Source organism: Euprymna scolopes, chromosome 22 (assembly GCF_053919585.1).
Source record: "Euprymna scolopes isolate OS-2025 chromosome 22, ASM5391958v1, whole genome shotgun sequence".
In the NCBI taxonomy this organism is placed as follows: domain Eukaryota; kingdom Metazoa; phylum Mollusca; class Cephalopoda; order Sepiida; family Sepiolidae; genus Euprymna; species Euprymna scolopes.
In genome coordinates this window covers 44,655,420-44,681,128 of record NC_136503.1, presented here as the reverse complement: position 1 = coordinate 44,681,128, position 25,709 = coordinate 44,655,420, and the positions used below count along the sequence as shown (strand labels likewise).

The window sequence follows — 25,709 nt, the reverse complement described above, 5'->3', positions numbered from 1 at the left end:
ATGCCAAAAAGTATACAAACAAGATAGCTATGAATGGCTAGGCACATGGAAATAGAATTGCATCCAAAGTATAGCCCTATAGCTTTTCTCCAATCTTCATTCCGTGCCATCATTACGGTTGTAAAAAGCTATAGGGCTATACTTTGGATGCAATTCTATTTCCATGTGCCTAGCCATTCATAGCTATCTTGTTTGTATACTTTTTGGCATACCATCCCTATATCCTTTTGCATTTCCAATGCTTTTTTATTCTTGTTAATTAGTATTTTTACTTACAGTCTTATTTTTAAACTTACATTCATGATAGTATTGTCTTTTTTAGGAGGCGGCTCATTGCCGCCTCCATTAGTAGCAGGTCGCTTCCTGCTGGGTTTTAGGTCTTTGGGTTTTGGGCCTTAGGAGTTGCCTCTTGGTCCTCCATCGGTTCTATATTACATAGAGTGCTACCGCCTCTCTGATAAAACAGTTAGAGTATTATAAAGTTCTAAAATGTTCATACCTTCACTATTAAATTTTTCTTGGTTCATTCTTTGGCGTTTTGGCAAAGATTTGGCAGTTTTTGATATTTATATTTATAATAGTTTGTGCATGAGTCAGCTTTTTTCCCCTTAGGATCCCTGTTATACCGTGCTTTTGAGTCAGCACGTGAGGCAGCCTTCTTTTTTTCTGGTTCTTTGTTATAAAGAGCACGTGAGGCAGCTTTTTTTCCCTCGGAATCCCTGTTATACCGTGCTTTTGAGTCAGCACGTGAGGCAGCCTTCTTTTTTTCTGGTTCTTTGTTATAAAGAGCACGTGAGGCAGCCTTCTTTTTTTCTGGTTCTTTGTTATAAAGAGCACGTGAGGCAGCTTTTTTCTCCTCAGAATCCCTGTTATACCGTGCTTTTGAGTCAGCATGTGAGGCAGCCTTCTTTTTTTCTGGTTCTTTGTTATAAAGAGCACGTGAGGCAGTTTTTTTCCCCTCGGGATCCCTGTTATACCGTGCTTTTGAGTCAGAACATGAGGCAGCCTTCTTTGCCTCAGGATTTGCATGATACTTAATTTTTATTATTTCAGCATTTTTCTGATAGTATTCTTTTTGCTCAGATAATACCTTGACTTTGTTTTTTTCATAGTCTATATTTCTCTGAGCTTTTTTACTACGTACTGACTTTGGCATTTTTTATTAAATGTAAACATATAACACTTATGTGTATCTAACTATAATATCACTTATCTTATAGCAAGACAACTCTCATAGAATTGAGATACTGCTCCGTCACCAATAGTTAAAGTGTGGAACGGTATATACACCAATAGTGTAGTTGTTATCTTTATATGAAGTCCTAATCAGTGACAGTGTGAGGTTACTTGGTTAATTTATTGTAGTTTATTTTAGAAAACTTACTTGTTTTTATTAGTAGATTGTGTATAGTAGCCACAATATCTAGTTATTTTTGTGGCTAGGGCTTGGATTTTGATTCTTTTTGGTCAGCTTCCAGTGAGTTCTTAGAAGATGACTTTCTTGCAGTTTCTTTTGCGGTTAATTTAACTTATTTCCTTTGGCGTTTGGTGAGTTCTTAGAAGAACTGGTCTGATCTACTTTTCTTAGCGAGCGAAGAGATTCAGCTGCATTTAACAATGGTTGCTATAGTGTATTTTTGCGCATGTGTGAGAATTTCAAGTTTCCTCCTTATTTTTCAATAGTTTGACAGTAGTCATGTGTCTTTCTGCCAAGAGCGACAGACGTCAGTGTTAGCCGTGATCGTCTAGAGGTTAGGACCCCACGTTGTGGCCGTGCTAACCTAGGTTTGAATCCTGGTCACAGCATTGACATTTTGTACATATTTTACAGTCCAAAATCTGAAGAATTATTTGTTTTTATAACATTGTTTTTTGACGTCGTACTTGCTGATAGGTTACTCTTATAACAATTTTGATCAACTGAGATAAAGATTTTGTGGTTTCATTAACGCTGGTGGGTTACTGTTTAAAGAAAAAACCTTAACGTTCACCTCAAATATTCAGCGTCCAAGAAATATAAGCCACTGGCAAACTGGAACGTCTGTGAGCATCCGGTGTATTATTTGGAGCTGTCCCTTTTGAGAGAAGTTCCGTGTTCGAAGTGGTCTGTCTACATTGGGTATATAGTGTTTAAAACTTGTTATTACACGTAATCTTATTTAATTATGGAGTTAGCTAAAAAGCGATGGGTCACTGCACTTCTTCGTGTAAAGAGCAGTCGATTGATGCTTGAACTGTTGTCAGAGACCGTTCGTACACCGAGATACATCATCTCAAAAGAAAAAAGAAAGCAGAAGAAGAAAGAACAATTGGCCATTTTTGTACCCTTTTTTTTTTTGGCTCTCTTTTGACATTTTAACCGACGTTCTGACACTCGCTGGATTCGTAAGACGCTTCTCTGTAAGAATATGTGCTTTTTGAAACTTATAAGTTGATTTTAGTTGAGATTTGGATAGTTTTGTTTTGTAGGCGTATATAGGCGTGTACGGGCCATCCCTATATAGAGAGTGCTACCGCCTCTCTGATATGGAGAAGAGGCCTGGATATCATACTTTAACAGTGATATGACAAGGGAAACATAAAAAGGGAGAAATATTTAATAATAGTTTTGTTTTGGACTAGACAAAATCTCTGGATGAAAAGATCATTTAAAAGTATTTATATTTTGAAGAAAATGGATTCCGATCCTTGAGAAATTAATTCCTACAGCCAGGAAAAAGGTGAAATCTTCAGTTAAATGCTTGAGATGGTTGCCAAGAAAGTTAAAAAAACAATAACTTTATTTACTTTCTACATTGATGATTGTGTAAGCATAACACTAGATTCTGTAAGTAAAAAAAATATCTAGTTATCTATATCTCTCTCTCTCCATATATATATATATATATATATATATATATATATATATATATATATATATAAAAGCAAACAGTTAATAAAACATGTTAAAAAACACTTTGAAAAAGAGTTAAAAACATATTTAATCTGAAAAGGGAACACTTGATAAGTGGATAGTCCTTAATCCACGGAGTTTTGAAGAAATACTTTCCTTCTCATCAGAGGGTAGGAATTACCAAAATGCGGGATCGGATTTTGCATATAAAAGTATTTGATGAAACTACAAGTAAGTCAAAGATCTCACTTTATATATATATATATATATATATATATAAATTTAGTTGTTAAATTTAAATTCTCAAATCAAAATATAGACACATATATTCAAGTTAAGAATTTATTGTTTGACAAAAGGAATATATTTTCAATTCATTTCCTCTGATGATATGAGCCATTATTGAAAATCCATTGGTTAAGAAAATTAATATAACCCCTTCTATATATTCCTTTTCTCAAACAATAAATTCTTAACTTGAATATATGTGTCTATATTTTGATTTCAGAATTTAAATTTAACAACTAAATTTATATATTGCTCTATTCTTAAATATTGAGCTTTTCCTTTTTGGCTAGGATCACCCTGAAAGTGTTTCCTCTAGTAATATCTATTAGGATTTTCATCGGATTTTAATCTGTGTCTTATCTTGCTTATATATATACGCACATATACTGAAACATACTCATGAATGTGTAGCAATACCTAAATGTTTGTGAGAATAAAATGTATATCTTGCTTTTACGTTGTAATTAAGCACTCTTGTATATGCCTTGTTAAATTCATTGGATGTTTTACCTCTGAATAATATTATATACATCAGTTTTTCAAAATGAAATTGTTTCCGGAGATAAATATTTTCTCTCCGTTAAAGATCGGATTCTCCAATAGGCAACAATACAATGGTTAGTCTTTTTTACTGATTGATTTCAATTTTAGCTTGCTGACATGGAGCACATTTGAATTAATGGTGTTGAAGGCCGATTCCAAAGGTTGGTCTGGTGCCTACCAAATCAGACTGTCTGAAGATATTAGCTTCCGGACTAAAATGCATCAACATTGATGTTATTGTTTTGTTTTTCTGTTGCAAAACTCTATCATAATCTTCAACGCCTAAAATCAAAACAACAATTTTCCTCTACAAAACAACAAAACTAAATGTCATGAATAAGTATTTGAAGATATAAAGAACTTGAAGCATAAAACCTTTTGCGAGAATAATTGAACCTGAAAAGGGTTGATATGCCATAAAACAAAGCAACAAAATCAAACACCATGAATAAATATTTGGAGATATAAAGAATTTGAAGCAGAAAATTTTTTTTTGTAAATTTACTAGATTTGGCATTAAATAATCTGAAGATTTCATATGCTATAAAGCAAAACAACCAAACCAAAGGTTGAGTGGGGGTTCCTTGCAACGGATTGCTCACTTTTTGATGACCCTGGATGTTGCTTCTGCTTATGAAAAAACAATTTTCTCTCTTGATGAGTCTCTTTTGACTGGTAACATTATCATTAATTTTTCAAGCTCGGATAAGGAACCACCATTTTAGATTAAGAGGTGTTAAAGATCTTTGATTTTTTTCATTAGTGGTAAGGTTTTGTATATGATAATACACAGGAGATGGGGTGGGTGGTGTTGATCTCCAGTCATGCCAATATCTTTTGCTTTGCTTTGAATTTAGGAGGAAAATTGTTATTTTCAATGTTTAAAAAAACTAGACAATATTTTAAATTTCATAAAATAAATATTCAGGGATCAGATGAAGCTTACGAAGGAAATCCACCACACTTGACTGTGTGTGTGTGTGTGTGTGTGTGTGTGTGTGCATGCGTGCTAGGATAGGTCTATTTTCTTTCATGTTGAAAAAGTATTAAATTTCTTTTAGAGTAGAAAGTTGTTTGTGTAATAAAAGCTGATACCCATAAAACTGGAACTTTGTTACATATGATTGATGACAGAATACTTTATTGCATGGTGAAACCAGTGTTGTGAAAATGGAAACAAAACTTAATCCCATTAAAGATGTGTGTTTTACTCGGATTTGAAGATTTATGTAGGTAGCAGCAAAATAAACCTGACGCCAAATACAAGGCTTTATAATAAATGCGATTTATTTGAATAATAGAAGCAAGAAATAATATGGAATAAACAGGATTTTTTTTTTTGTGGAAAATGAATGTGGGTGTATATACATAATTTTATTTGCAATGATAAAATAAAACTTCTGGATTGTCATCAATTGGAGAAAAAGAAATGAGGATGGAAATCTGTATCTATTTTCTTTAATTTTTGCCTTGTTTTTTTTTTCTTTAATCTTTTCTTTCTCTTAGGTTTTGTTTTTTATCCGTTTTCTTATATATATATACTAGACTACTCTTGACCCGTTGGGTCAGTATGTTATATTAGCTATGGTATTCATGTATGAGCATGACACTTGTGACGTAAAGAAAATAGTTTTTTTTTTTTACATAACAGAAACATTTCTATGAAAGTATATTAAAATGAAAAATCACGGACGGATCACTCAAACATGAACAAAAAAAAATCCTCCCTATTCGTGTAAAGTTACCTATTTTTCCGAATAATCGCTCAAAAAATCGAAAATTAAACATGATTTTCCTATGAATCGAACGCTGACGAAAGTCATTTAACAGCAAAAACGCACATGAACCTACTGATGAGAAATATAAGAATGAAAAACCCATATTAGAATCCTTCAACCAAGTTATAGAAACTTAAAATCTAAAAAAAATAATTAATAAAACCTGAAGCAAAAAAATAAAACCTAAATAAATAAAATAAAATAAAACTAATATTGAAACAGATTAGTAAATGTGTCAACAAATCCACCGTTTTCACACAACTATTTTGTGTCTAGAAATGTAAACAAAAAATAAAAAAAAAGAAGGAAAAGGGACGGATAGAGAGTAGTAGTAGTAGTAGTCTTGGCTTTACTATAATTGTTCTTATATTTGTCAACGGGTTAAAGTTGTTTAGTTGTAAGAAAATAGCGACAGTATAGTTGTAATAAAGAATAGTTGCAAAACACCCCCACTCTTCTCATGTTAAATAATAATTTTGAAATAATAACGTTAATATTTCATTGCGCAGGTCAAAATCTGCAAAAGAAGCGATTTGTGTTTATTTGTTTACGTTGTTATGGGTTAATGTTTGTGCGCGCATGTGCAACCGGATGTCGTAAACCGGAAAATGGGTTATATCACTTGTTACAACGTCATTTGAGTTTTATAATAGATATATAATCAAAAGGTAATAGATGGGTGTAATATTTGTGCCCTCAAAATTCTACTACTCCTGTCTAAAAGATAAATTTCAAGCATTTATTATCATAGACAACAAACCGAAAAAGTGGTCAAGTAACAAATATATAAAAAAATGTTACCAAAGGCAAGATAAGTTACTTGTCAACCTACCTGGATAAATTTCATGTGTTTTAACTTATTTTCAAGTGCTTATTAAGTTTGAAACACAAATAGGTCCAAGTTGCTTAGTTAAAATGCCAACAAAATGGTGGTAATGAAGTTTTCATCTTTGTAGTCTCGATAATGGCTCAAAACTAAAAAAAAATACTGATAAAAATCCACCTAATAAATATCAGTGACATTTTTCATCTTTTGTGTCATTCATTTGTTTAATAGCAAGAATTGTGACACACCTATGTCCGTCAAAATTGTCAATGTCTTTTTGTAAGATCATTATCCAGAGAGATATATCCCTTGGATATAAATGATTTATATTCTTCTGCTAACAGTCGAGGCACTTTGTGATTTGTCTCTAGACTCCGTATGCTGCCTATTCCTATGGGATTGACATGTCATGGGTTTTCTTATTTGCCCGTTTGTGAATCAGTTATTTATTGTTTGACAATTTCTGCCATGTAGGTTAAAATTTTTTACAAGCGTATTAATGGTGTTCATCTGACTAGGCATATGGCCTGCCTATCGATTTTGCATACAATAAAATTCAAATTGGAGATTATGCTGAATCTGCCCTTTCCTTTTGTGTCTAGATATAATTTCTGAATTCCTCTATTATGAGAAAATCAAAGAATTAATCTTAACTATTTTCTGTGCTCTTTTACGAGGGGTGTACAATAAGTAATGCCCCTGACCCACTTCCCATAGCAGTAGAGCAACGAAACATGGCATAGTTATTAGTTTTTCTCTACATAGGAACCACCCAGACTTATGCATTTCTCCCATCGTTTGATGCAGCTCTAGAGACCGTTTTTGTAGAACACCCCAGGTTGGTCCTCCAACCACGACATGACTTCAGAAATCAAGGCTGCATCATCTGGGAAACGCTTTCCTTTCAAAAACAACTTGATGGCTGGGAAGAGGTGAAAGTCAGAGGATCAAGGTCAGGAGAGTAGGGAGGATGGGGAAGAATTTCATAACCACATGCCCGTGCTTCTGATCTGGCAACATGCGAGTTGTGGACCAGAGCGTTGTCCTGCAGGAGGAGGGTACCTTTGCTGATCTTGCCCCGCCTCTTGATTTTGATAGCTTCCCTTAATTTCTTCCAAAGTGAAGCATAATAGGCTCCTGTAATTGTAGTACCCTTTGTCAGGAAATCTGTCATCACTACTCCGTCATGGTCCCAGAAGACTGTGAGCATGACCTTGCCAGCGGAGGGCTGCACCCTTGCCTTCTTTGGAGGTGGTGAGTTCAAGTGCTTCCACTACATTGAGTGGGCTTTGGTCTCTGGATCATAGTGATGGACCCAGGTTTCATCCTGTTTAATCAGTCTTTTGAAAAACTTTGACTCCTCTTCTTGGCACATCTCCAAATTCATCCTTAAGCATTTGACGTATTCTCGCTTCTGGAATGGTGTGAGCAACCTGGGAATCCATCTGGCAGACACCTTATGCATATGCAAATGGTCATAAATGATAGTTTCCACAAACCTTGTACTAATCTTAACATCTTTGGCTATTTGGCGAATAGTTATGCGCCATCTTCCAAAATGACAGCCTCAACTTGACGGACAGATGCCTCATCAATGGCAGAAGAGGGGGTGACCACGTCTGGGAGCTGTTTCCACAGACTTCCGGCCATGTTTGAATTCATGATGCCAGCGTTTTACAAGGTCATATGATGGGGCATTATCACCATAAGTTTCTTTCATTTCATCCAAAGTCTCCTGTGGTGTGCGTCTTTTCAAATACAAATCTGGATCACTGCTCGACATTCAACAGGCTTCATTTCACACCTGACTCAGTTCAAACACCTGTAAAACAGAAACCACAATTAGTTCAGAGCTGTAATTTGCCACATAACCCATAGAGATATAATTCATTGCACATGCAAAATTTCAGCTATATCAGACAACTGGAAGTGGGTTAGGGGCATTACTTATTGCACGCCCCTCATACATGTGTCCATCTATTTTAATAATATGCTTCTTTCTGTTGGAAGAATTTGAGGTGTGACTGTGCTTCCATTTTTCTATGACTTCTAAATTGTTGTTGATATTCCACCAGCACCAGTTGATAAGTTTTTAATATTGTTATTGGGCAATGGAGATTATGTTGCAGGTTTGAATATGGGCATCCCCCATTTCAACTTTGAAATATAGATAGGAATTAAAAACTTCTGACAAAAAAAGTTTGAACGTGTGTGTGTGTGTGTGTGTGTGTGTGTGTGTGTGTGTGTGTGCGTGCGTGCGTGCGCGCGTGTGTCTATATGTCTGTCTGTTTGTGTCTGTCTTATACGGTGGGTAGCAAAAATATTTGGTACATTTGTTTTTTTCCGCATTTCTCCAAAAATATCAAGTTAATTTGAATTAAATTTACACTTGATCTTTGAACATATATTATCTTTCTAAAAATAAACGGGAAATGAAAATATACTTAGTTGACAAATATTTATTAACAAAAAAATCAAATTACCCATATGTAAAAGTATTTAACACATTTGCTAATTTTTAGTTGTATATCCTGCTTCCTTCAAATCCTTCTGAATTTATGAACAAGTCAGAAATGGTTATTTCTTCAGGTTATGAGCACTGTAATGAACAGTAACATTATTTAATTTACTTTTTTTGGCCTTCGGGACAAGATCAAAGTGTAGTATCTTTTCTTCAGATGCTGCACTTCAATTTCTTGTTCTCTGTCAGTGGAGGAGGAATCCTTCACGACTGAGACAATTTTTATTTTTGTTCCTTTTCTCCACGTTAAAAAACGACCCTGGTGTCTAACTCTGTCCCATGGGGAGGCATTGTAAACTGGAACATTATTTAATTTACATGTCCAAAGACATCTTAGATTTTTAGTTTTACCACCAGTTAATTTCCACTTTTTCACAACAGCCCAAATTGTACTCACCACCAAATTTAGTTCTGATGCTATTTTCCTGTACCCCTTTCCATTTTTATGCCTTGCTATGACTTCCTGGTGCATATCCTTAGTCAATTCCTTTGTTTTACCCATTTTAAAACAGTAATACAAGAGGCAACCTGAGCAATGTTTGAGAGCTGTTTTCAACTGATCTGTAAGGAGCCGAAACCCTAGAGTGCCTTCTGATTGGTTGAAATATTGTAGCAAGATTAAATGACTGCTTAAGAACGAAATTTAACAGTGTGTTAAATACTTTTGCATATGAGTAATTTCATTTTTTGTTGATAAATACTTGTAAACTAATTATATCTTCATCTTTGTTTTATTTTTAAATAGATAATATCTGTTCAAAGATTGAGTGTAAGTTTAATTCAAATGAACTTGATATTTCTGGAGAAATACGAAAAAAAAAACAACAACAATATACCAAATACTTTTGCTACCCACTATATATGCATTTATCACAGAGATAATAAAAATATAGCTAAAACTTTAGCCTAGAGTTTTTCTTTTTTTTTTCTTTTTTTTTTTTTAAATAAAAACTAATTCATCAACTTGGTTGTCTTCAAGTCCAACTTAAACAAATTCTTTATGGACCACCCCCTTAAGTAATCTAATTTACCAAATTTCCATTACTAACAATTGACCTAGTGACCTCTGGGCCTTGATAAGTTGTGACTCCTATGTAAAAAAAAAAAAAATCACCCATTATGAATTCATCATTATAGTTTAACTATCAAAATTTGGTATAATAATTATTTGAATTAAAAATAATTAAACAATTACTTCATTATAACATAATCTTTTATAATTAATATCAAATTAATAAAAATAGGCCAAGTAATTAAAATATTTGAAGTTCAAACTGCTTTGAAGAGGATGCAGTATGGTCCTATGATCGTTTTGGTGGTCACATTATGATAAAACCAGTACAAGACTAATCCTAGGTATAAATTAGTTGTGCTCGTGTGTGTGATGCCACCATGGCTAGGATCCAAACACAGTCTGTTGACCATTGTCTGGCTACCTCAGCCTCAATGAAACCTTTGTCTCACACCGAGATCCTTTTTCTATTTTTCACTGTTAGAGTTCCTTGCCAATCTGCCCCTCAACAACCAGTGTCCCCAGAATATATTTATTTGCAGTTGGAAATTAGATGCGTTCGACTTTTTTTTTCAGCTTACTATTTTGAAAATGGATACATCCAGTCTGCTTTCTACATCCTTATTGGACCACACAGAAAGTTAAAAAATAATTGTTATGGCATCATTGGTCTGTGAAGTTCAATGACTCAGCAATTTTTTTTTCCCTTTCATTTTCTAGTGGTCTTAGTTTTTTAGAGGTGGCCAGTCTATAGTATCGTGCATTATCAAAAGAAAGAATGACAAAGTCTATCCATGTAAAATTACTTAATTTAATAACTCGTTAAGAGAATGAAAAAGGAAGTGTGTAACAAACGAAAGTTCAAACTATCCAAGGAATATTCCTAGGTGAAATAGATGTTTTTTGCTTGAGATGAAATTGCATAAATATGTTGGTTTTGGATGGCACCACATACATTTACATATGTAAATGAATAGGCATGAAAATATGTGCCCCCTCCCCAAGTTTTATTAAAGAGATAATGTATGCATCTATGAAGTATACTTTTGCATTCGTTGAGTGAGGTGAGGTTGCCAAACGTGTTTAAAAGTCTATAAAAGTCTCTTGTTCAACTGTCAAGGCTTTTTGCCCAGGGTTGGAGTAAACTTTTAAGGATGTACCTACCGTGGCAAGTAGGGACAAAATACTGAAATAAAGAGTTTGTTTAGCAGTTTGTTTGCATATTCCTGAGAGTCTTTCTGGCTTCAAAGGGGTCTTGACTGGATTGTTATATAAATAATAAATATTTTTAAGCTGCTGGAAATAATGGCATAGTAAATGTAAAATCTCCAGCAGTTCTTTCACCTATTCAAAGAAAGCCAGTGTGTAGTATAAAAAGTTGAAAGAAAATGTTAAATGGAGATTTTGTCTAATGAAGAATTGTTATACAAATACATTTACTGCACTGTAATTCCCAACGGATTAAAATATTTAATGATAACGTTTTCTTTAATAATTACTACCAAATATATTTTCATCTAAATTAATGATTCCCATATTGTATTAAATTCTATACTAGTTATACTTAGTAATTGGTTATTCCCCAGCATATGTGCTGCTTCTTTGAGTCGTCTTACTCTCCACCATTCTTCTGTCTATAATTAAGAACCATTAATTATAAATAATAGATGATATATATACAAGTAATAAGTAAAAAAAATTATACGAGGAGTGTGCAATAAGTAATGCCCCTGACCCACTTCCAGTTGTCTGATCTAGCTGAAATTTTGCATGTGCAATTATTTATATCTATACAAGTTATGTGGCAAATTACAGCTCTGAACTAATTGTGGTTTCTGTTTTACAGGTGTTTGAACTGAGTCAGTTGTGAAATGAAGCCTGTTGAATGTCGAGCAGTGATCCGGTTTTGTATTTGAAAAGACGCACACCACAGGAGACTTTTGATGAAATGAAAGAAACTTATGGTGATAATGCCCCATCATATGACCTTGTAAAACGCTGGCATCGTGAATTCAAACATGGCCGGAAGTCTGTGGAAACATCTCCCAGATCTGGTCACATTCCCCCCCCCCCCCGCCTTCTGCCATTGATGAGGCATCTGTCTGTCAAGTTGAGGCTGTCATTTTGGAAGATCGGCGCATTACTATTCGCCAAATAGCCGAAGATGTCAAGATTAGTACAGGGTCTGTGGAAACTATCATTTATGACCATTTGCATATGCATAAGGTGTCTGCCAGATGGATTCCCAGGTTGCTCACACCATTCCAGAAGCGAGAATGCGTCAAATGCTTAAGGATGAATTTGGAGATGTGCCAAGAAGAGGAGTCAAAGTTTTTCAAAAGACTGATTACACAGGATGAAACCTGGGTCCATCACTCTGATCCAGAGACCAAAACCCACTCAATGCAGTGGAAGCACTTGAACTCGCCACCTCCAAAGAAGGCAAGGGTGCAGCCCTCCGCTGGCAAGGTCATGCTCACAGTCTACTGGGACCATGACGGAGTAGTGATGACAGATTTCCTGGTAAAGGGTACTACAATTACAGGAGCCTATTATGCTTCACTTTGGAAGAAATTAAGGGAAGCTATCAAAATCAAGAGGCGGGGCAAGATCAGCAAAGGTACCCTCCTCCTGCAGGACAACGCTCTGGTCCACAACTCGCATGTTGCCAGATCAGAAGCACAGGCGTGTGGTTATGAAATTCTTCCCCATCCTCCCTACTCTCCTGACCTTGACCCTCTGACTTTCACCTCTTTCCAGCCATCAAGTTGTTTTTGAAAGGAAAGCGTTTCCCAGATGATGCAGCCTTGATTTCTGAAGTCACGTCATGGTTGGAGGACCAACCTGGGGTGTTCTACAAAAATGGTCTCCAGAGCGGCATCAAACGATGGGAGAAATGCATAAGTCTGGGTGGTTCCTATGTAGAGAAAGACTAATAACTGTGCAAAGTTTTGTTGCTCTACTGCTATGGGAAGTGGATCAGGGATATTACTTACTGCACACCCTTCGTATATAGATTAGTGATATTTACAACTAAAAATAAAATAGGTGTAAGGCTGTATTTATTTGCTTCGCCACTGAGCAAATTAGGCACAAGGCCGTTTTTTAATGTGGAGAGAGAGGGGGAGGGGGAAGGGAAAAGGGGACCAGCTTCCGAGAGGTGGGAAATGGGAGCTGGATAGTGATTTGCCAGCTGGTATGTAGGGTTGCCCCTACATGGACCAGAAGATTGCTGCAAGGGCAATGGTCTTTGATTGCAGCATCTGCCGGAACAGATATTACACTTTGATCTTGGCCCGAAGGCCATAAAGTCCTTCCTAAAGAGGGAGGTGGGCTTAAAAATAGGTTTACAGCTCCTAAAATTCATACTAGAATTGTCTGCAAGGACCCATGACACAGTAGTTAGAGTACACAGAGAAATCAGTTGTAAAAAAGGGATATTCTCCTGAAGGTTGAAGGTTCAATCCTCAGTATGGCCGACCAGATATACAATTGTAATATACTTAGGACCTCTATCCAGTCATGGCTGACGGAACAAGAGCATCCCCCCCCCCCCCGTGAAGTAAATAAAGAGTTCAGCTCGAAATACCGTCCAAATTCCCTAGTTCTACAAAAACATTCCCAAGTTCGACAAAATACACCTGAAAAAGGTCTAAGGTTACATTGGTCAAAATAATCAATACTGATTTGGGATGTTAGTCATGTTGATGTGACTTTCATTTTTCTTTTCTTAGAAAAAAAGTGTATGCATTTTTTTTTTTTTTTTTTTTTTTTTTTTTTTAATTTTCTTATCTTGTTTTAGCTGGAGATGGGGTATCCTACCAGACATTCACTTGTTATCTCGTGTATTCTAACTGAGAGATTTTTTTTTTAAGATTCTAATCATAACTGCAGTTGTTTAGATCTCTCTTGTACTTGGTTTGCTTGGTATATTTGTCGGATATTTAAAAAAAAGTTATTTTTCATGAATCTGGTTGCTTCTATAATTACTAGAATGATGGAGATCTTCGTAAGATTCCAGTTTCTTTTCATGTTGTATTTCATTATCTTTTCCTTAAATAATGTTTGTCTTTAAATATTACTAAAAAAAATTAAAAACTGTTGGAAATGCTTTTTATTTTCATTATTTAATTATCTTGTTATTCTTTTTTTCAGTTCCTTTCACAGTGATGACGCAAGTAATAGTGAGTACACTCGTTCTTTTCATTTTTCTTCACATTCTAACAATCACCTGCAAAGTATTTTATTGTATAATTTTAGTATAGAGTGATTTTTTTTTTTGTTTTTTTTTTAGGATGGTGAATACATAATGTACTTTTAGACAAATTTGATATTTTTTTTTTATGTATTCATTTGAAGTATTTAATAGTGATAAAGTGCTATGGATAGCTGTTTGTGTTTGAGAGCTGAAAACTAAAAAGCACTGAAATATTAGAAAATAGTAAACTGGATTAAGATTAGCAATCATAGCTGAAGTGTGAATTCCTTGAAACCTTAAAAATTATTGTGGTGTCCACCTTATGGATAACAATGAACTCTTCTGCTGATGCACAACCACTCTCTTTATTATTTATCTTTTCTTTCCGATATATTTTGTTTTCACTAAATAACCAGTTGTGTCTTTCTTCCGGACCCTCACCGGTCCACAACAAAAATGTAAGCTAAGGAATTGCAATGGAGATGTGGAAACAGTGGCTAGCAAGAAGGATTGATAGCAGGTGTTCTGTGTCCGCACAATAAAATTTATTAAGAAGCTGCAAAAAAAAAGATGTACGAGCAAGATAACGGTTTTATGAATCTTCCCAGAATCAGATGCACAACTCGAAATAACAAGTAGCTAATTTATAGTCTGCATAAAGAACGAATTGCCCAAAACTGACGGGTTTTGGGTATGTTTCTGGTGAAAACCGTGTCATATTGAAAAAGAACTTTTACTCAATCAGATGGTTATACTGAGTTGCTGTCCACTGTAAAGTACTCGTTGGTTTCAAGAAGGCTATATATGTGGCAATTATTAATAAAATAATAGTACAGTAATACCTTGAGATAAGAATTTAGTTCGTTCCATAACCACCAATGCATCTCAAAAGAAAATTGCATCTCAAAATAATTATTCCCATTTGAATTAAGAGAGATAAAATTAATCTTTTCCTAAGGTAAAAAATTTACTCAAAACAAGCTTGAATTATGCTCAAATTACACAATCATGAAAGAAAGTAATGACATGGAAATTGATATATAATAATAATTGTTAATAATAATAATAAAAAAAAACTTTTTTAAAATAGTTGTACTCACCGTGTAAATGAGTGTTATAGTATATGGGATGCATGCAAGGAAGGAGGGAGAGCAGCAAAGCTACTATACATACACACACACACACACACACACACACACACACACACACACACACACACACACACACACACACACACACAATATGGTAACTAAAAATGGGAAAGATTATGCACAACTAAAAACATTGAATGAACTTACTAAATGTTTAATATTTAAGTCTTAATGTAACAGAAAGGAAGAATAAAATGTAAAGAATAAAATTGTAACCAACTTATGGAGACAGGGATGAGCAGCTAACAAAGATGAGCTAGGAGGAGGTAAAGGTAGAGGGCTATTACAGCATAGCCTAGCTTACAATATACACACAGATTCTCACACCTCATTTATGCTTTCCTATTATCTCGTGCTTTATTTCCATTGAGATCATTTTCTTGTATTTTTCTTATCTCCATTGTTAGACTTAGGACCCATGGTTCACACAATAAATGTTCATAAAATAAAGAAAAACACGAGAATCATAAACACACAGCACATTTTCCATATGATGATAGTGAAGTGAACATACTCAGAGAGAGAAATTTTTGTGCCGAATTAATGTTCAGATCGACTCGGGTAGCTGAATGAACGCTCTTCAACCTACCGATGGCATCATGCGATTTTATAAAAAATCTTAGGATGTAAATATAGATACAATATATCGTATTTAAAAAAAAAAAAACGTATCTTAGTGCATTTGTATATCCAGATATTGCTATAATTAAAAGAAATTATTTTAGAACTATTTGAAGTATTTAATAGTGATAAAGTGCAATGTTTCTGTGTATTATTGGTGAGTTTTGAGAACTGGGGACAATAGATAACTGGAATATCAGAAGAATGACCTGCATTATAAGGATCCATGATGGATTCCAAACTTCAGAAATGTTAGCTGCACTTTAGTGCTTCTTAAAGGCGATAAGAGACAAACTGGAGAATTGTGATGAGGAAAAAGTATTGTCTAACAGGAAACATTATAGCTGTTCTTTTGTTCGTGCAATGAAATTTGTCAAAGCTGCAGAAAAAAATGGTACAAGATCCAAGCAAGGCTCTAATGCTGCCAGATATTGCCTCCCTGATGTAAACCATTGATATTGCTTTTTCTTTACCCTTTGCAAAACTCAATCATGTTCTGCAAAGCCAAAAACAACAATTTTCTCCATAAAACAACCAAACTAAGCACCATGAATGAATATTTGAAGATATAAAGAACTTGAAGCGTACAAACTTTTATCAAAATAACTCAACTTAATAAAGGTTGATATGCCATAAAACAAAACAAGCAAACGAAACACTACAAATAAATATTTGAAGAACTTGAAGCATAAAACCTTTTTTCCAAAATGACCGAATTCTGCATTAAATAACCTGTCCAAAATTCCCATTATATTACAAAATGAAAGAGCAAAATCTGTATGATTTATGTACCGGCAACTAAATGAAAATATATTTAAAAAATCAATTGATCAAGTAGTTTTATTTTTAAATAAGAAAATCAAATTTTAGGGGTATCCTAGTAATAACTGTCTCACCTGTTTTGTTGAAAAAATCTCAAAAGACAAGCTAGTTAACTCTACAATAATTCGCACATATTAGATTTATATTGTAATGCTTACGAATGGCATTAATCGCTTAAAAATGATTGTTTTTATAAAAAATAAAATTACTGGATCAATTTAGGTGGTTTTTGGAATATGATAATTTCTGCTTCATCATGGGTACATACATTGTACTGATTTTTATATATTTTGTTTTTTAATATAGGGGAAATTCTGGGCTAGAATGAGATGAACAATCACATTTGCATAATAAAAAAAATATCCAACTTTTTAAAACTCATTTCTTATCTTCCTTCAGTTAATTAATTAGATTTTATTTTAGATGCAGATTAATATTTGCTTATTGTTTCTACTATTTGGAAACTGAACAAATTTTGCTGTAATTCAGATGATTGAACTAGCATTCAATCATCTTTACTTTTTTTTTGGGGGGGGGGAGCGGGGGGAGCTCCTATTTGCCCCCACAAAAATCTATTTTATTTGATATTTGATTGAAAACAATACTCATTTACATAAATAAATTTATTTTAATATGATGGTCAGGATGGGGGTGCTACTACTTAAAATTTTATGTTTTAGGTAGTCTAACCCCTATTGAAAACTTAGATAAATTGCTTTTCTTTACCTATTTGTGAGGCTCTGTCGGTGGGGCATTAGAATACGCTGACTGCCCCCCTGCAGAGGATAAAAGTCCCTCAATGGGGGTCCTGGATATGACCTTAAACTATATCCAGTGGTGAGGCCCCAGCTTGTGGGCTTTGGGGAGTGTGGAGCCACCCTTTAATTACCATTGCTCCCAGGTCCACTCTGACCCGGAGTGGTAGTACCTGTTAGGGTTCCAACTATGGGTTAAATAGAAACCGACGTGAAAACAACAAATATATTCTATTAAAAACAATTTTCTTCAAAACCTTTGGATTCAGCATTAAATAACCTGAAAAGGGTTGATATGCTGTAAAACAAAAACAACTAACCAACCTATTTGTGAAAAAATAATTTTTTAACGATTATTTGTTTATTTTCATGTAAAAAGGCATGTTACATCCTATTTTAATCACCTAAACTATTTACAGTGAAATGGGTTAGTTTCTGGTTTTTGTTCAGAATTGATGCTCTATTATTTATTTTTAAAATAAAAATCAGTATTTTATATTTTGCCAGGACATAGTAAGACAATATGAATGAAATATTTGGATATTTCATAAAGCAACAAGCATCTTTTTTGTTGGTTGTCATGCAAGTCACTTCATTGTTGCCAATCAACTGTTGATTTATATATTTTATTTTGACAAACAAGAATTTTACAAAACAAAATTAGGCACAAAGCCAATCAAAAAGTGAGGAGGGTGGGGGCTTTAGTTATCCTTGTCACTGTACCTTTGATTTGTCTAACATATTCCTATGTCTACATTTGTCTACATATTCCTAGCTAGAATTCTCAGTCAAAATTCCACATTCAAACCAGGGGTTGTCCTACTTAAGATTCCCAAATCAAGTCATTTTTTTTTTTAAACTGTTGATTTATAAATGCTGTTATCTCAAGGTGAAATGCTGAACATCTGCTTTGTTTCCCTACCTACTATAAGGTCACAACAAAAAGTTATCACTGAGGACAAGATTTTTCTTTGTAAGCACTATGTTGACATACCTATTTACACACAATTTTGTATCATGTTTTCTAGAAAGGAAAATGTCTTTTTTTTATTATTTCAAAGAAACTTTGACATAGAGCAACAAAAAATATTAGATTACACATTTGCAATATTACTTTGAAAAAAAAAACTCTTTGTATGAAATAATGTTGCTGAATATGAAAGGTACATGATCTAATTACCACGATTCCAATGATTTGGACTCCGACTCTTAGAATTTAAAAACATTGGACTCCGACTCTTAGAATTTAAAAAATGTCAGACTCTAAGAAGTTAAAAAATGTCTGGCTCGGGCTCGTAGAATTTCGGTAATGTCTGGCTCGGGCTCGTAGAATTTCGGCAATGTCTGGCTCGGGCTCGTAGAATTTCGGCAATGTTTAACTCGGGCTCGTAGAATTTCGGCAATGTCTGGCTTGGGCTTGTAGAATTTCGGCAATGTCTGGCTCGGTCTTGTAGAATTTCAGCAATGTCTGGCTCGGGCTCGTAGAATTTCAGCAATGTCTGACTCGGACTCATAGAATTTCGGCAATGTCTGGCTCGGACTCGTAGAATTTCGGCAATGTCTGGCTCCTTATTTTAAAGTTTTCCAATATTCTGATGTCTGTTGATTCTTCAAAGATTAAACTATCCAACTCTGACTCTTAACTTTTTTATGAGTCTAACATTGATTCTGCAACCCTCGTGGTTACTGGCATGAGCATGGTGTGCTCAAGTTAAGTTCTGTGGGAGTGATTGTTTTGGTTTCATTAATAAACATTTGGTAAGTTATGAATCCATATGTTAATCTATCACTCTTCAGCTTTGGATGAAATAGTTGGGTAGGCTAGACTTTGAAAACTTTGTATGATAATTAGTCCAGGAAAACTCAGAAATATTACCTGTAAAAAGGTAGGTCTTTGACATATAGCACATCATATACCAGAGGGAAAGAGTGAACTTTGTTTTAGATGCATGATCCACTATAATTGAATTGATTTGTGGTGGCAATTAGATTATCAAATGCATTAATGAAAGATTTGATCATAGAAAAAATTGCAACCAAAAATTGAAAATCTAAATAGAAAAAAATATAATTAAAATAGAAATAAATAAAAGGAACAAATAGTAATAAAAATAAATGTTATTTGGATTAATCGGATTACTATACTTGTTTCTTTTTTTTTTTTTTTTTTTTTCCATATTTTGACTGATGTAATCTTGGACTTTCTTCAGATGTATCGTTTTTTGAATTTGAGAATCTATGTAATTTTAAACCAAACTCTTTATTTAATTCATGAGTGTAAATTGTTCTCGTTTGGTCAGGCATGGATTATATATAAAGAGTTCTGTTTGAAATTCCATATAGATTCCCAAATTAAAAAAGATGCATTTGAAGAAGGTTAGAGATTGCATTAGCCAAAATGTGAAAATATCAACCAAGATGAGCACAGCAGTCTGAATAATAAAAATTATTAATCCTCATCTAAAAAAAATTCTGGAACTAATGTTATTTTAAACAATAATATGACTTATTTTGTATATGAATTGTTATTTTTTAAAAATTTTGTACATAGGCATCATCACTTATCAAGGCCCAGAGACTATTCGAGGATTAGGGTTAAGAGTGTACAGTAGTCAATTGGACAATATAGTAATTGTTAGTAATGGAAATTCGGTAAATTTGTTAACTTAAGTAAAACGGCTCATAAAAAACTTGTTTACATTGGACTTGAAGACGATCAGATTTTATTCAACTGGAAAGCAAGAAAACGGAAGACAGTTCCACAGGCGTGCACTTATAAGAAAGAAGCTTTGTTCATGGAATCTACGTTTAGGTTTAGGCACAGATAAAGAATTGGGGAAATTATTGATAGTGTTTTCAGCTAGGCGAGTGTTTCTTGTGAAAGTTTGGCGAGGGGGGGGACCATAGATTGAAGCTCAGTCGAGCACTTGCCTTGAAAATAATGATAAAGCAGAGACAAACTCGCAACATCTCTTCTGTGAGTTAGAGGTTGCAGGGAAGAGAAAAGGACATCTCCTACAAGATTACAAAATCTATTTTGAACTCTGTCAAGGCAGGACAAGTCTTTTCTAGCTGCTCCTGCCCATATGTGGGAACAGTACTCCATCCTTGGACGTACCTGGCTCTTATATAGATAGAGAATTGCATCAGCAGTGAGATATCTGCTGAATCTATAGAAGGATCTCACCATTTTTCCAGCGGCCTTGGCAACAGATTTGATGTATGTGTTCCATTTCAGATCAGGACTCGTGTTAATTGGCAGCCATATTAGAAAACTCAAATCAATGAATTATTTCAACTTTCAAATAGGACAAATCTTTCCAAGTTATTCTGTGCCCTAATAATGACTGCTGTCAGTTGAAAGCATCAATAACAACAAATTAATGCACAATGAACCTTTCCTTGGTTCTTTATATCAAGAATCAAGAACAATCACAGAAATATATATATATTATTCCTTAATTGGAATTCATTTTTTGAGATGAGCATTATATGTTAATTTTTTTTTTTTTTTTTTATTCCAATTCCAATTAAGGAATAATATATATATATATACCAATCGGTACGGATCCGACTGTGGAAGATCAGATAATAAATAACGTGGATTTATAAGATCAAAGAATCCAACCTTGATCGCCCTTCGGGGCCCGTGGCGCAGTTGATAGAGACGTTGAATCTCTACGGTTCCAGATGAACATTGTCTGAAGATAGCGGTTTCAATCCCACCCAAAGCGTGCCAGAGGTTAATTGGTCAAAAATGTGGTGAGACAACAACAACTACGGATGGCAGTGATGGCTGAGAATGCAGTTAAGAGATTCAAAGTTCCTATCCATCGCGGTTACCACCTGACGAAGGCCAGAGGAAGTTGGCCGAAACGTTGTGAACCAATAAAAAGATCCAAAAACAACAACTAATAAAGATGAGACTAATAGTCCGAAATAAAAATAAAAAATTAAAATCACAGAAATGTTGAAAAGAAAACTTAATTTTATGAGGTTAATGATGGGATGATTCTCATATATCCAATACACTTAGGGATTCTCATTCACATTCTTTACTTAGGGATTCTCATTCACATTCTTTAAAATCTCTAAGTTAGTTATAGAATCTATTTTTTTTTTCTTCATAATATGTGCGTATATTTTCAGAAATGTAAAAAAACACTTGTGGGGAGAAATGGTGATCTATAGATTTTAGTTTTACTGGTAGTTTGAAATCAATAAACATTATTTTGTCATTAGTACCAGCCATGGAAAAATAAGTTTAAAAATAAAATTGTTTTTTGACATCGGAAAATGGGATACATTTTTCACATTTTGATGCCGATTATGATACTCAGAAAAGTTTTGACAGTCCTGATTGCAATTCTGTTTAATTGTCCCAACACTATGTGAGGTATCTGTTTCTTTCAATAAACCTTTTTATGTCCACTTTACGTTTTTTATGCCTCCGCTCAGTCTTGAAAGACAAAGGATACCCCTTGTAGCGACAGCTGAGCATGTAATTGTGAGGCAAGGGTTGCACAATCTCTAACCACACCTCTCCTGAATCGGCACTGCTCGAGTTCAGTGGCAAGGAGAAGTCCAGGACGACTGAAAACAATACCGAGATGTGAAGAGCCAGATACGTCCAAGGATGGAATACTGTTGGCAGATATGGGCAGGAGCTGCTAGAAAAGACTCATCCTTCCTTGATAGGGTTCAAAATAGACTTCGTGGCCTGGTGGGAGATGTCCTTTTCTCTTCGCTGCAACCTCTATCTCACAGAAGAGATGTTGCGAGTTTGTCTCTGTTTTATCATTATTTTCATGGAAAGTGTTCGACTGAGCTTCAATCTATGGTCCGTCCTTGCCAAACTTTCACAAGAAACACTAGACTAGCTGAAAACATTATCAATAATTTTTCACACTCTTTATCTGTGCCTAAACCTAAACATAGATTCCATGATCAAAGTTTCTTTCTTAGAACTGCACGCCTGTAGAATTATCTTCCGTTTTCCTGCTTTCCAGCCGTCTATAATATAGTTGTCTTCAAGTCCAACGTGTACAAGTTTCTGATGAGCCGTTCTACTTAAGTTAACAAATTTACCGAACTTCCATTACTATCGGTTACTATATTGTCCTTTTGACTACTGTACACTGTTTAACCCCTTATCCTTGAGTGGCCTATCGGCCTTGATAAGTGATGACGCCTATATTAAAAAAAAAAAAAGCAGAGAGCACATACAGCACCTGGAAGTCCTAAATAGTTACTCATTTAGTACTGACCAGGTTCAACATTGCGTAACTTCAGTGATTCAGCGGGAACCAGTGTGTCAATGTGTTTATGTCCTACACTCTTGACATTTTAGGTTTGGATTATGTACACCATAGCATTGTTTACAACTCAATATATCACATGAATATTCCAGGCATGAAAGTGCATGGAAGATATTGAGTGTGTATGACTACTCGTATCAACCCAAGATACTTGCAACACCTTTGATACCAAAACCGCTCACACATGGGTACAGGACAACAAATATATCTCTGCCATCAACAGCTTTCTCAAATTTTGAATTGTAATAAATTTATTAGCTATCTGTTATCCCGGATCCACAAAAGTTTACCCTGTACATTATGCACATTGACATCACTATTCGGAAAATGTCTTTTAATATATGTTTACATTTTAATATAGTTTAATATTGAATAAGGATTTCCATGGAGATTGAACCTGAAATGATATTTATCTCGATACTAATATATATATATATATATATATATATATATATATTTGAAAATTTTCCAGGGGTACAGAATTTTATAACGGCTAAATACAAACCAAAAAGCATAATGAATTTCAAAAAATAAAAAATGAAAATAAAGGTTAGCTAACCAGGTTTCGTTCCTCACATCAAATCTAAATCGAGGAAAATACGATTAAAACAAACAAAAAAAAATCATATATATACATATATACTTGTGGGAAGTGAATTTTTGTTATGGTCTATTTTCTGGGTAACTATGGAAAATCTATTCTAAAGAAATTCAATGTTTTGAAAAAAAAAACCGTTTGTTTATTATAAAACTTGAAATAAACATTGTCTTAAAACAGCTGTAAGCAACTTTAATATGTTTGTGCACACTCTTTATTTAATGATTTAAATTGTGAAACATACATATTAATGCTTTTTTGTTTTTGTTACTTTGATATTTCTTGATGCTTTTGATGTGAGTTTTTTTTTTTTTTGTTTCTGTGTACCAACTTTTGTGCTTGTAGAGTGTTTAATTCTTTGATCTGGAAAAATCATCCTTTCTGATATATTTTAAAAATGTCTTATTTTTTTGTTTTTATTTAATAACAATTACTAATGAGGCCAGTTAAAAATGTGTATGAACAAGGAAAAATGATTTTAATATGGATGAAACGGCTGTCTGAGAAATGAAATATTTTAACCCAAATCCTCTGATTATATTCTCTTATATCTGTGAAAATCAGAATGGAATCAAAACAACAAACCTTACACACACACACAGGAGTACCCATCTATTTAGAGCTTTATAACAGTGATATACTTGGTTTATCTTAACACTTGACTGCAATTCCATGAATCATTCAATCTTCAAGTGCTAAGATCTTATTTGTATATTTATTCTATTTGATTTAATTTCACTTGTCTCTTTCTTTTCATCATTACTCTTATTAAGTTTTTCTCATGCTAACAAAAAATTTTTCTCACGTTATTTTCAGGCAAGCATTGTCATGGCCCGGTTTTAGTAAACAATACATCGTCAACGAAACGCACACTTCTTTTGGCCTGTCTTTTATGTTTCATATTTATGATCTGTGAAATTATAGGTAAATACTTTTGTTTGTTTTTTTTTTTGTTTTTTTTTAAATATTTTTCCAATCTCCTTTGCTGCCAGGAATAAGTGTACCTAACACTTTTTTTTTTTAATCTTTTTAGTTTTACATTTCTGAATTTTTGAGATAAGGATTGGTTACTTGTATTATTTGGTTTCTTCGGACTATTGTTCTCATCTTGAGTGTTATTTTCACAACGTTTTGGTCGATGTAACCTCCGACCTTCTTCAGGTGTATCTTGTGGAACTTGGGGAATCTTTCTATCGAACTTGGGAATCTTTCTGAACTCGGCGAATTTACACAGAATTTCAAAATAGAATCTTATTTAATTCACGGAGGTAGATACACCTGAGGAAGGTTGGAGGTTACATCAACCGAAACGTTGGGAAAATGACACAGGATGGTAGTAGTAGTCTGAAGAATCCAAATAATAGTTTTCAGTTTAAATGCAGAAACCTTCTGGTCATCATTTTCCTTCTTTTTTTTTTTTTACATAGGCGTCACCACTTATCAAGGCTGATAGGCCACTCAAGGATAAGGGTTAAAGAGTGTAGAGTAGTCAAAAGGACAATATAGTAATCGATAGTAATGGAAGTTCGGTAAATTTGTTAACTTATATGGAACGGCTCATCAGAAACTTGTTCACGTTGGACTTGAAGACAACCATATTATAGACAGCTGGAAAGTAGGAAAACGGAAGACGATTCCACAGGCGTGCAGTTCTAAGAAAAAAGCTTTGATCATGGAATCTATGTTTAGGTTTAGGCACAGATAAAGAGTGTGGAAAATTATTGATAATGTTTTCAGCTAGTCTAGTGTTTTTTGTGAAAGTTTGGCAAGGACGGACCATAGATTGAAGCTCAGTCGAACACTTTCCATGAAAATAACAATAAAGCAGAGACAAACTCGCAACATCTCTTCTGTGAGATAGAGGTTGCAGCGAAGAGAAAAGGAGATCTCCCACCAGGCCACGAAGTCTATTTTGAACCCTATCAAGGCAGGACAAGTCTTTTCTAGCAGCTCCTGCCCATATGTGGCAACAGTATTCCATCCTTGGACGTATCTGGCTCTTATATAGATAGAGAATTGCATCAGCAGTGAGATATCTACTGGATTGATAGAAGGATCCCACCATTTTTCCAGCGGCCTTGGCAACAGATTTGATGTACGTGTTCCATTTAAGATCAGGAGTAAAGGTCAAGCCCAGAAGCCTGTCAAAACTTGAGGCCTCCCCAAGACGAGAGCCATTCATTTTAATTGATGCCAGATGGGGATCAAAACGTTGATGATGTAAAGATAGAAGCTTGGTTTTAGATGCATTAAAAGTAACCAGCCACTCCTTTCCCCATTGTACAACATGATCAAGATCAGAGGAGAGAGAATCGGAGAGAACTTGGTCGTTTACTGTCTTAGATGTGCTACCATAGATGGTAGTGTCGTCAGCAAAAATGTCTA

General features: G+C 34.4%; 1 protein-coding gene across 1 annotated transcript in view; it reads left to right on the top strand.

The window, feature by feature from the left end:
• LOC145243389 (proton-coupled zinc antiporter SLC30A2-like) overlaps positions 1-25,709 on the top strand; it is a 68,768-nt gene that overhangs the window by 9,462 nt on the left and 33,597 nt on the right. Inside the window, exons 2-3 of the mRNA XM_080106228.1 lie at positions 14,017-14,045; positions 24,141-24,248. Of these exons, the coding sequence (XP_079962354.1) occupies positions 14,017-14,045; positions 24,141-24,248 (137 nt within the window). The remainder of the gene's footprint in view (positions 1-14,016; positions 14,046-24,140; positions 24,249-25,709) is intronic.